This window comes from Aureobasidium namibiae (assembly GCF_000721765.1).
Source record: "Aureobasidium namibiae CBS 147.97 unplaced genomic scaffold scaffold_35, whole genome shotgun sequence".
In the NCBI taxonomy this organism is placed as follows: domain Eukaryota; kingdom Fungi; phylum Ascomycota; class Dothideomycetes; order Dothideales; family Saccotheciaceae; genus Aureobasidium; species Aureobasidium namibiae.
In genome coordinates this window covers 21,341-33,439 of record NW_013581174.1, presented here as the reverse complement: position 1 = coordinate 33,439, position 12,099 = coordinate 21,341, and the positions used below count along the sequence as shown (strand labels likewise).

Genomic DNA, 12,099 nt, shown 5'->3' with positions numbered 1-12,099 from the left:
AGGACAGTCAGTATTCGAAGTTCACCGTACTAAAGCTTAACTGCTGAACACGACCTCACCTGTCCTATTTTGGCCGTCTCGCGGAGCTTGCTCCAAAGCTGTGTGCCTGCTTATCACGCCCCAAACTTGAGTATGGGGTATGGGTCTGAAGCGGCTTCTGACTCGAAGCACTCTGCTTTTACAGCTCGCTACCAGGATATGATCCCATAGACCTACATGCATACCACAAACTCTGATAGGACGATGCATACACGTTGATATTTCTACCGAACGCTGAATGATGGTGGCGCGCGCTCAGCTGGAATTGCGGGTACGATATCATGTGGATCTCTGTACCAGTACACGGCTAACGCTAGCCTCAATACTGAGGGGTTCGCTCACGACTCCTCGTGCTAGCACGATTTACTGTGCATAAGCCACGTCTCGCGGTCCGCGGAGTGAAGTGGGCGCAACAGCTCAGACGTCTCGAGCGGCATGAGATCGAAGCCTTTTGCTTTCTGTGTTGTTTGAATGCAAGGTGAGGCTGACGGTCTTTGAGTCAACTAGCTCTGTAAGATTGGCTAGCGCTATGGAACCCGGCTGACGTGGCGCTGGAGTCGTGAACACAGCCAATGAAATTGAGTAGATATGCTTAGTCATCATAGCTCCCTCCTTCGCCCGCCCGTTCGTCGCGGGGATGTCAACCCGCGTGTCAACAATGGGCATTCTTCTCTCTCAGCTTATTCTGGTGCTTCACGTACTGCCTGCCCTCGTCTGCTCGTCGCCAGCGTGAGGAAACAGCAGCTCTCTCGACGCTACGATGTCTACCCGGTATTCTCAAAATTCGTCAGACTTGCAAATTTGTCACCCGTCGCAAGACAATGCATGGGGCTTGTAGCTTGCATACAACTTGACAGCCACCTCGACACACTACGGAACCGCCGAACATCGCTAGATACTAACAGAACGTGGCTTGCGTGGTATGCATCTCGGTACTGACATGGTCACATGCCAAATCGCGCTGAAAGCTCTGATCCGTTTGACCTGCCGCCTGATTGACCTCGAAAATTCATCTTTTGCAAAGCTACACACTCTACGAAACGACGACCTGACTGGAATATGTTGAGGTTGGTTCTGCTTCGAGATCAATCACTAATACTCCCATCCTTCCAATGCCTCCATATCTTGATCACGCCAATGCTCGGTCTGGGAAGAACGATCCCTCGTCTCCTGTCGGCGATATAGTACCCTCACCTCCATGATTGATTGATTGACTGATTCATTTGATCAGGCTACTTGGTTCTACGGCAAACCTATCAGCCGTCTCCTACTGGTTCTACCTTCTATGTCCCTTTCTGTCCTTGTTCGATTCTAGCTTCCCCTTACTCAGCTTCTTTTGTCTGCCACGTAAACCTGCCCGTCTTACAAAGGAAGCGAAGAACCGCCTTTACCGCTGGAAGGTCCGCTTTCCCCCTTCACGAATTCTGTACCCTTCGCGATCTTAAGTTATAGGCCTATGTTATAGAGTCTTAAAGATCAACGATGGACTTAGTTGAAATATGTTGACACGGTACAATCCTCCGTGGTAGTTACCCGTGGTTCCAATCAACCCCGCTTATAGTTAGAACATTGCCTATAATAGTTAATCCCCGCATACCAAGATCTAAATGATAATCATTTATCAATCATTAGCCACGCTGTCCACATCCCGCTATGTCGGACATTTTCATCCGGTATAGGTTACTCCGCAACCGGGAGTGTCCTATTCGGCATTAGGATAGTATCGAAGCTTCTGCGGCTGTTAGTGCGTTATACACGGCCGTTATGTATGGGCCTAGAAGGGCCCTATCTAGCTGCTATATGTATACTCCTATGTGTTGTGTGCCTAGTGGTCTCGACGTCCTGCCTTCCTTCCAGATCTTGTCGAGTTGTAATTGAAATGTTTACTTAGTCACCCTTAAGACCATTTTGTTTGTAGGTACCGCAAAGCGTTGATGATATCTCTGCGTCTTCGAGATGTCGTAGTTAGGTGGGTTAAGGCAGTCAAGGGGACTGGGCCGACTAGCTAGGTTAGGCAGGTTGTGGAGAGACTCCTTCTCGATGGCCCCCTTTGCCCCCTGGTCCTGAAGAGCCGTAATGTGCTTGCGAATGTATCGGATCACATACTGTCCATGTGGGTTTGTTCCTTCTACGATGTAGCGTATGGCTCGCTCGCTATCAGTTGCTATGATTGTCGTCCTTGGGAGTGGCCTCCTCTCGGCTTGGTATGATAAGGCCGCTTCGATGGCGATGAGTTCTGCGACCGTCGAGTCGCCTACTGACCATCCGGGTAGTTTTCTTTGGGTAATGGTCTTCCAACTCTCTCCTTGAACTACAGCGATGCCGGCCTTTCCGTTCTTACAGGCTGCATCCGTATATAAGGTACACTCCTCCTCCCATGGTCCTCTAGACCGTAATCGCCGGAGGACTACTTCTTCTTCGTCGTCTAAGCCCTCCGTCGAGCACCCTAGGATGCCCTCCGTCCACGGTTCCTGAAGGACAGGCTCCACTGTTTCCATGAGGCTGTCGGCTGTAAAGCCTATGGATGGGCCGAATTTCTTCGCCGTGACGGCTAGTGGGGAAGGAAAGCTCTTTCCTTGGGTGTGTAGTCTTGTCATACATCCGAACAGAGGGTTCGTGTTCGGGACCGTGAGACTCCTGACTAGGTGGTTTGCTACCTTCCTCTGCAGCCGGGCGGCTGTGCTCTCGATACCCGCCTCGGCTTGGGCTACCGTGAGGGCGGTAGCCCTAAAGGAGAGTATTATCGCCTGGGCTCCAATGCGCTGCACCTTTTCCATGTTGCGGAGCAGCGAAAGGGTGCCCCGATCACCGTGGTGGGGTACGGAAACGTGAATCCCAAACGATGGCTTCTGTGTGCCACGATCACCAGTTGAAGCCCCGGATGGTTTTCCCCGTATAGTATGCTGCCTCGCTAGAGCCGCGTCGCTCTATCTCCCTTCAATCCAGATACCATGTATCTCATATCTCGCACTTCGGAAAGTCACGCTAAATCATCAAAACCAGTATCTTCTGGCTTTATCCTTCCAGGCTATTACAAGAGTTGACACCACGCTTTGTACAGACAAAGATCTAAAGTTCCTTGAGGCTATAGTTTTCACAGCTTAAAAGGAGCTTGGAGAGGTCCGAGTTCTGCTCAGAAATCATCAAAAGCAGAGTATCGTACATCGACGAAGCACAATGAGACGCGGACGAGCTGGGGAGCAGATCAACTGATGCTACAAATGAACAGTTTCCAGCAATTCAGATTCTTGACTGCCACACCTCAGACCAGAGTCATCTACCGAGAGTGGGTCGTGCATGGACTTGAGAATGTCGAAGTGTATGCTGTGTATTCCCGCCACTCGCGCTGCAAGTCAACATGTATATTTGATTTCTGCTGCATGTCAACCGCATCCGTGCCACTCTACTAGCGTCGCTCCCTAGATTGTTTTATGACTTGTTTCCAGGTGCGTCCCATACGCTACAAACGGCACCACCGATTGGTTACACCTATCGTTAGCTGTACATCTTGATTAAGATCATCATCTAAGAAAGAGACGAAGGTCTTTTTTGAGCCCAGATCCGCGATTCCACGCACACGCTAAATTTCAATTATCCGATAGTGAAGGCTGTCCTATCGCCTGTCAAACATCTCGTTTGCTACAAAGTCGAACGACCTTCACAAGTATTCTAGATTCCTTCTCACAGCTTTCCTTGCACTCACCAGTGACTTCATCTTACCATGGGTGCGAGTGGGACGATTACCGACATTCCGATGTCTGGTTGTGGAGAAACAAAGGTCGATGACCCAGCAGCATCCGAATCATTTCCTATCACTGAAGCAGCTCTGGTTCGAAAGATCGACTGGCGAATCGTTCCTACCCTTTTCCTTGCATATTTTCTTCAATTTCTGGACAAAGTGGCTATCAACGTGGGATATACTGAATCTGCAATGTTACAAGACCGAGCTGATCACTACTCGACATAGTACGCAAATGTCATGGGTCTGCAGAAAGACCTCCATATGCAGGGTCAAGCCTTCTCGTAGACGGCAACAGCATTCTTCATCGGCTACGTCGTTGCTGAATGGCCGCAAGGTAAGAACGTCGCTCCCCTGTGCACCGTCAGGGGCTGATGACACCTATACAGGAGTACTTCTCCGGCATTTCCCTATATCAAAGGTTCTTGGATGCAATATCTTTGCTTGGGGCATAACCCTATGCTGCTCGGCTGCATGCCATGACACGCCTTCAATCATAGCCGTCCGTACCCTGTTAGGTGTGTGCGAAGCAGTCATCGCACCAGCTTTGATTGTTTTCACCTCACGATGGTACACCAAGACAGAAGCCCCGCTCCGATATGGCATCTGGTATTGTGGCTTGGGAGCTGGTCAGATCGTTGGTGGTCTCATCAGCTTCGGTGCGCAGCATAGTTCGTCTGTATTTACAGGCTGGCGAGTGATGTTCATCTGCATAGGAGTATTTAACATTCTGGTAGCGTTACTGATTCTTTTCACTCTGCCTGGTGAGTCACTATCTGCCACTGAATGACGATCATATTTCTTACGAGCCTAGATAATCCGGGAGAAGCGCAGTTCTTGGGTCAAAACGAGAAAGAACTGCTTGAGGAACGACTGGGTTGGGACGAGTCAAGACCCAAGCCGGAAGAGCTCGGTCTGCATTTACTCAGAGAGTTGCTTCTGGATCCACAAACATGGCTTTTGGTTTTGCTGACTCTTTGCATAACGATTCCGAGCGGAGTGATTACCACCTTCTCCGCTACTTTGATCCACAGCTTTGGGTATAACTCGAAGCAAAGCGCGCTTCTGAACGTGAAGTGAGAGCGTACTGACGATTTCTGGTTCGCCATCCAATCCAATAAAGCAGTATCAGGTTGTCGTAAGCAGCAGAGTCGTTTATGAGATGTGTCAGCATTGGAAATTGGAGCGAGATGGTCGCGCTGGTCCGCAACGAGTCATTTCACCAGCTTTTACTTGAGCCACTTGCTGTGCCGTAAAAGACTAGTTTTTTTTTATCACAGAAAGCACGGCACAGCTTTTCATACAGACATCTTGATGTATTCAAGGCTCGAAGTCAGCGCTATGACAGTCTATACCTCCGACGATCTCACCCTAGATCAGGGTCGGTGAGCCGAGCGAGAACCAGTGGTCCGGCCCGGCCGCTCGACTAGCGAGCGTCCTAAAATCCCAAGCCCGCTGTAAGAGCAGCCATGTCCAGACCGCGTTGCGTTGAGTGGCTCTACCACCATAAGACCCTGTATCGGCGACCTGATCTTGATGTGACGATGACGGCTTGATGGAGGCGCATGCGCATGCGCATGCTGTTGAGCCCTAGCCAAGAGCAGTTTGTATAATGGGTCGACTGTTCGTCTGCCATTAGCATTCCGTGGACCACTACAAGCAACAGTCAACTGTCCATCAGTAGACTGTAGACCTTCGGAAATCAGTTCTCTACAATGGTTCAAGTCGTTATAGTCGGTGCGGGGATTGTCGGATTGACCCTGGGACAGGCGCTGGAATCGGTACGTCTGATGTGTCACCCTCCGCAGTCTTAATCGCGAAACGACCGTTGACCGCTTGACAGCAAAACATTCCCTTCATCATTCTGGAACGAGACGCTTCCGCAGATGATCGTGGACAAGGATGGGCAATTACGCTGCACTGGGCTTTGCCGCTTCTTAGGAAGATGCTGCCTCAGGAACTGATGGACCGGATCAAGAGATGCCGGGTCAGCTCACAAGCTGCAGGAGATGATGCTGAGAGTTTCAAGCTGATCAACCTGAAAGATTGCAGCGAGATCCAAAATACTCCCGTAGAGGAAAGATGGCGCGTAAATCGAGGCAAATTACGCCTGGCGCTTCCAGAGGGCGTGGATGATAATATCCAGTGGGATCAGCATGTTGTGAACATTGAGTACCACGGAGATCTTGTCAAAGTCCACTGCTCAGACGGAGGAGTCCATATCGCCGATTTTGCTATCGGCGCTGATGGTAGCGGGTCTGCCATCAGAAAATTTTTGTGCCCTGAGAAGCATGCAGTAACTCCATTACCATACCGGATGCTTGGGGTCGGAACCAAACTCACCAAGGAACAGGTCGCCCCCCTTCGTTCCATCGACCAACTTCTTTTTCAAGGGTGCGAACCAGGTACAGGCAACTTTCTATACTGCTCGCTCCTTGAGCCGCCCACGAGAGAGACTTCTTCCTGCACTGTTCAATTCAACATAAGCTGGCCAAAGTCTCCAAAACAAGAGGAAGTGTTCTCTGACAATGCTTCAAGATTGCTAGCCTTGAAAGCCCGCGCTCAAGGATTCGCCCCTTGCCTGAGAAACGCCATTGAGGGCATCCCTGAGGAAACGCCAGTCTCGGAGGTAGTCTTGGCAGACTGAAAAACTCCCCATTGGAACAGGTCCGGACGTGTGACCCTGATTGGAGACGCCGCTCATCCGATGGTTATGTGTAAGAAGCACTTTTGAATCAAGTTATCAGGAGACTAACAACATTTAGACCGGGGTGAAGCTGGAAACTTTGGGATGTGGGACGTGTACAAGCTTTCGGAAAAACTCAAGCGTGTGAATGGAGGCAAGGACGAAATTCCAAACGCCATACAGAAATTTGAGGAGGAGATGATGGAACGAGCCGCGGTCACGATTCTAGACAGCAGGCGAGCATGTGAAGACGCTCACAACTGGCCAGTGGACCGAAGCAGCCCGCTGGTGACAGAGAGAAAGATGCCACAGCAATACTTATGATCGTGCTCTTTCGTAAGGGGCGCAGGTAGACTGGGACCGTTGTCATATAAGTAGTGATTGTTACATAAGCCATGCCCGAATCTCTTCACAGGATCAACTCGAATCATATATGTTGGAACTTGACCTGCTAATTGTCAATACATAACCATCTGCTTCGGTTTCTCTTGCTGCTGATGACAGCTGCTGGATTCTCCTGATATATGACGTTCTGCACCCCATAGATGTTGTAGGCACTCTGCAGCTTGAGGGACGCTACGCACGGTGAGCGACGCTCTTACCACCAGTTGTTCCTTTGAGGCAGTCTACGCTGGAGAATTTAAAACATCTGTTCACGATGTTCTCCACGTCAGGCGTTGTAACGAGCTCTCTAGGTTGACCACGTACAGAACCGATGGACTCGATTTGCACCAGCAATATTCTTTGAGTGGAGCGCTACGTGTGCACGTGAGGTCGTTGATTCATCCAGAACCACACCTGGCTGGAAACCGTTGAGCACTTGACGCTAAGCTTGTTCGAGGTATATCATACCACAGAACATAAAGTGGAGGATATCGTAATCATACGTAAATTGCCAACCCGCAGCCACTTAAATACGCATCATTCATCATCATCTAACAGAGCACGTTGGTAATCGTTTCGGGCGCTCGAGAAAAGATTTCCACGTGAACCACAAGACAGCACACGAGAAACCCCGGATGGGAATTCTTGACATGTGATGCAGTCCAATCATGGTACTCTTCCTTCGCCCCTTCGTCCGGATTCTGGCTTCATACAAATCATAATTTACCGCATTGACCCTTCGCCCCGTTGCGGCCAAACTACCGGCGAGACGGTTCCGACCAGAGAACCGTAGATTCACAGGCAAAGAGAAGTCGTGTTCTCATCACTCTTTTCAATCTCGTCAATCCAAATGGTTTCTGTTTCGAAATCATATCATCTGCTTCGAGGAACAGGCCACAACCATGATAGGCTGTAAGAAAGAGATCGCTGACCATCTGGACAGTCGACTCAGCTAGGTTTTGGCGTGATGCGAGTTGAGCCGCACAGGCTATGCGCGAGCATCACGGCTCGGTTGCAAGCCACTTTAGCAGTGTTCTCAATAACCTCCTGATCGCGCTATAGAATGCAGCTATCAGCTTGCCTATTCCCGTGTGCTCGGTAAGCTTGTATACATATTCATATATGCAGGCCACTGATGAAGATCCTGCTTGTAAAGATCGTAGGCGCCGTCGGATGTACATGGCCGGCCATACTGCAGAGCGCCACATTTCACTAGGAGCGAAATGCTGTTTGGAGACAATGACAACACGAGAATAAAGTCTAGAAACAGTGTTCTCCATGCACGAGCCTGTATTCAGCCCTCGCATAAAGACCGGGCATGTACCTGTCCTTTGCAACTTCTATCGCCCCAATTACATTCTTTTTCAGTCCCGAGAACTCCCAACATGCGGTGGGTTCACAACGCCTCCGCGCAAGTCGACCGGGATAGCAAGTATCCGATGTTCATTTGCGTCTGCGTTATCATGAATTCCACGATGATTGCTGCCGTATCTCTCAGAGCTTACATTCGAATAAGATCTGGCCGTATCGGATGGGATGATTGGTTCACTTTCGTGGCAGCTGTCCGTCTGACGATTCTGGATACTTTCTACCATGTACTGACACGTATAGGGTCTTACTGTTGTCTACACAGCGGATGCTCTATATCAGACGCGTCTTGGGCTGGGATTACCACTTGCGCTGCGCCCTCCCGATGATCTTCATGTTTTCACACTGGTAGTTGTTCCTATCTTTCTCTTGGGAAGTCTGCTGACCTGGGTCCACTAGCTTAACTACGCAGGTCGGCCTATATACATCGCGGCCTTAGCGGCCTTTAAGGTTGCCGCCTGCTATGGAGCTCTGAGAGTGATCAAGGGCACAAACAGGAGGGCCTTACGGATTGTGATCAAACGGTTTAGAGATTTCATCGTCGTAAGTCATGTGGCGATCGTCCTGGCCTTGATGTTGTACTGTCGACCTGTGAGAAAAGCCTGGAGCCCTCACGTCCAAGGGAAATGTCTGTCTCCCGGTCCGCTCTTCTATGAACCGCGGCCGTAACAATCCTCTGCGACTTGATTGCATTCTCTCTGCCATTGACTGTGCTTTACCCTTTGCAAAGCGTAAATCGCGACAAAGCACGCCTGGTTGTTTTTCTATTCTTCGGGTTTCTTACAACCATCTGCTCTATCATACGCATGACCGAGGTCCGCACGGTTGTGGTGAACGGAGACTCTACCAACTTGATACTGTGGGGAGTGATCGAGGCCTGCGTGGGGGTACCGCAACCCATCCTTCTGAGCCCGAGATTATACCGCTAACACAACCTCACAGGTCATAATGTCGTCCATACCAACATTGAATGGGATGAATTCGGCCCTAGGGAAGACGGACATCACTCCTTCTAATACGGACTACGGTACGGATTCATATCGCGAGCTTCCAAACGCTGGCATTGAGCTTGATGAATTAAGCAAGCTCAGTCGGATCATGCGTACGAGGGAATACGTGATCGAAAAGTCGAAGAAGCAGGGTGACCCTGAGAATACTCCAACGGCACCTACATCATGGTAATCAGTGGGATATCTCGAGTCTTAGGGTCACGATGGGAAGGCTCCGAGAAATGCAAACCATCTAGTCAGTTCGCAAGTATGCCAGCAGGTGAGACAAGTGGTCAACCAGCCATCACAAACCCACGTCCTCTTAGGTTTCGTCCGTTGAGATGGCAGAGACTGATCGCTCGATCATGATTGCTTCTAGTCTTCGGGAGATCGTGTCAATCAAGCGTTCCGCACTTCTCCTTCCCATAATCCTGTGTACCCCACGTAGATTCGACCATATACCTATCAAAATTGGTGACGATACCTCGTGTCGCGAAGGCATCAGTGCTTAGTGACGTGTACATGCCGGGTACTAGCCGAGAAGGTAACGGAATCTCCTGTGGCAGACGATGATGGCACGTAAGAGAGCGCATGGGACCTTGACAAATATACTCATTCTTGAAAGCAGTACTCATCTTCGACAGCAGTACTCTCTCGACAGCAGTGTCCTTTCCGACGCATATGGCCGCCAGCAATGACGGTCTGGACCCAGCTATCGTCAATCGTCAACATATGTTGTGGCCATGAGCACTTGACAGACAAATCTTGGTTTGTTGGACATGAAGCGAATTGCTCGACGCCCTCGACAGACATAACTTACTGTAGCGTTCACTGCGGATGATATGGAACAGTCACGTCATACAACCATCCATGACTGACGATCTTGTGAAGATCACCGTTGTCATGAGATACTATACCTCGTGACACTATGGAGCCTGAGGATACGTACCAGCCTCTCCAGCCGCGTCACGCGTGGATGATGTTGCGTGCGCGATCCGTAGCGAACGATTTCATTCGCAGCTCGACGAGAGATTCACCGTCCTGTGGCGAGAGACCGGTCGGCGCGCTATGATGAGCCAAATCACTATCATACTCGGCACTGTTGTCAAGGCTGACGTTGGGAACCGTTGATTCAAGCGATGAGTCGGTGGCAAAAGACAGAGTTCTTTGCCTCTTTGTCGTTGCTCCTTGGTATGTGATATAGCAGCCTTCTTGCCGTAAAACTACGCTGTCGACCCTACGTTCAAGCTCCACATCATAGTCGACCCAGGCTGTTTCGCTCATTTTGCCATTTCTCAGAGCAGGTCGGGACTAATGACCATGGCGTAGAGCCAAGACGGCTCTAGCAAAACTCTGGTAAAGAGCGCGCAGCTCACATCCCAAGGGACGGGTGGTGGCGTTGTGGTCTAGCGCAGCCTAATCAGCTACCGGCTTGAGGAAATGAGCGACGAAAGTGCCAGGGTACTTAGGAAAGAAAGTCCAGTCTCCGTTCGTGAAAGTGTAACGGAGGTTGGCGTCGAGGTAAACGTACTCAATAGCACTAGGACCTGAGAAATCCACGGCCGGGTCGATACTCTAATTGTATCCGTGCGTGTCGTTGCTAAGATAGACCGGATTGCTTTCCGCAGGCAATAGAGGGCAGGGCATCACGGCAGTGCTGTGATTGCTAAGCCGACGTGTCTTGCTGCAAGACGATACGCTAGGAGGATGTTCTACTAGTGCAACACAAGATGATACAGCATCCTGCTCTAGCCAAACCCAGGCAAACGGCAGCGAGAGCGGATCGTGCTAGAGGTCGAAGGTCTGGACGATGGAGTAGTCAGACTCTCCTGGAACATGGTAGAAGTAGGCCTCGGGCTGTGCAGGAAGCAACTCGGCGTGTTTCATGGTAACGCGCGGAGCTGAGACATTTGTCGATTGAGATAGATAGCCGTCATGTCGGTTGCCGGCGATGATGGCGCAAGCGTTGTGGACCAGGCCAAAGTGTAGAGCTCCATCTTCGTGATTCCAGGCAGACAGACTGATGAGGACTTCGAGGGTGCGAGGGTGACGGACGTGCAGGGTGTGATCAGGGAGTGGTCTGCGAACTAGGAAGGCATTCGTGCGGAAGCGGCGGTGGGAATACGTCGCTAGGTTGACGGAGCAGCACCGATCCTGTAGGTACAGCGATGCTGTGCGTTTGCGTCGACAGCCTTTGCGGTCGAGTAGGCCGTTGCTTCTTCGCTGCTTGTCCGTAGCATGTTGGCTCGTTGATCAGGTCGCCAAGATGACTGAGTGAATCCTGGTGTTGGTGGGCTGACTTGCTTGGCACATGGCCACAACCCCAAAGTAGCTCCTCGTAATTAGCTCCACCACCATTCAATAATGCTCTCCACCACGTAGAAGTAACCGCCATCACTTCACACAATGCGACTACTGTATCATTAATCCTTCCCTACGCTACATACACTGTCCTTCAATGCACACAACGCAAAGGACTTCCTACACTCCAAGTCAACTATAATGGACGATATCATGAGCCTCGGCGAGGCCAATACGCTCGAGGAGCAATGGCGCAATGAACGCTAGGAACACCCAGTTGGTAGTCTAAAGACCATGAAACCAGATCTGAAATCGCTTATTACCGACCGAAAGGAATGCTCCAACCATGCTTCAACCATGATGAAAGCATAGTTGCACCTCTTATGTAGTATGTACTCTGAATGGTCTGAGATTAGGGGGTGTCGACTCAGACGAGCTCACGCACGGCCCACTCTGGCTCGGTCCGGGGCGACTGCAAGCGCAACGAGAGAGGATTTCTGCAAGTCTGAATCTATTTTCAAAATTTACCCCAGCCTGGCTCGCTGCGCCGATGACCCTGGCGCATATTTGAGTAGCATTTTCCGAGTGATAAG

At 50.5% G+C, this 12,099-nt stretch overlaps 4 protein-coding genes across 4 annotated transcripts; 3 read left to right on the top strand and 1 right to left on the bottom strand.

Annotated features, from left to right (window-relative positions):
- Window positions 1-3,793: 3,793 nt before the first annotated feature.
- M436DRAFT_77088 (MFS general substrate transporter) lies at window positions 3,794-4,858 on the top strand (the record flags this gene model as incomplete). The annotated part of the gene is made up of 4 exons (XM_013566904.1): window positions 3,794-3,949; window positions 4,067-4,115; window positions 4,168-4,542; window positions 4,593-4,858. 4 exons carry the CDS (start codon window positions 3,794-3,796, stop codon window positions 4,856-4,858), a joined length of 846 nt encoding a protein of 281 aa, XP_013422358.1.
- Window positions 4,859-5,493: 635 nt separating this feature from the next.
- M436DRAFT_68379 (monooxygenase) lies at window positions 5,494-6,788 on the top strand (the record flags this gene model as incomplete). The annotated part of the gene is made up of 4 exons (XM_013566903.1): window positions 5,494-5,559; window positions 5,622-6,407; window positions 6,446-6,488; window positions 6,544-6,788. The coding sequence occupies 4 exons, from the start codon at window positions 5,494-5,496 to the stop codon at window positions 6,786-6,788; spliced, it is 1,140 nt and encodes a 379-aa protein (XP_013422357.1).
- Window positions 6,789-8,233: 1,445 nt separating this feature from the next.
- Window positions 8,234-9,398, top strand: M436DRAFT_68378 (uncharacterized protein; the record flags this gene model as incomplete). Its single annotated transcript, XM_013566902.1, has 4 exons — window positions 8,234-8,410; window positions 8,460-8,564; window positions 8,616-8,759; window positions 9,159-9,398. The coding sequence occupies 4 exons, from the start codon at window positions 8,234-8,236 to the stop codon at window positions 9,396-9,398; spliced, it is 666 nt and encodes a 221-aa protein (XP_013422356.1).
- Window positions 9,399-10,993: 1,595 nt separating this feature from the next.
- M436DRAFT_86620 (uncharacterized protein) lies at window positions 10,994-11,445 on the bottom strand (the record flags this gene model as incomplete). Its single annotated transcript, XM_013566901.1, has 2 exons — window positions 10,994-11,334; window positions 11,370-11,445. 2 exons carry the CDS (start codon window positions 11,443-11,445, stop codon window positions 10,994-10,996), a joined length of 417 nt encoding a protein of 138 aa, XP_013422355.1.
- Between the last annotated feature and the right edge of the window lie 654 nt (window positions 11,446-12,099).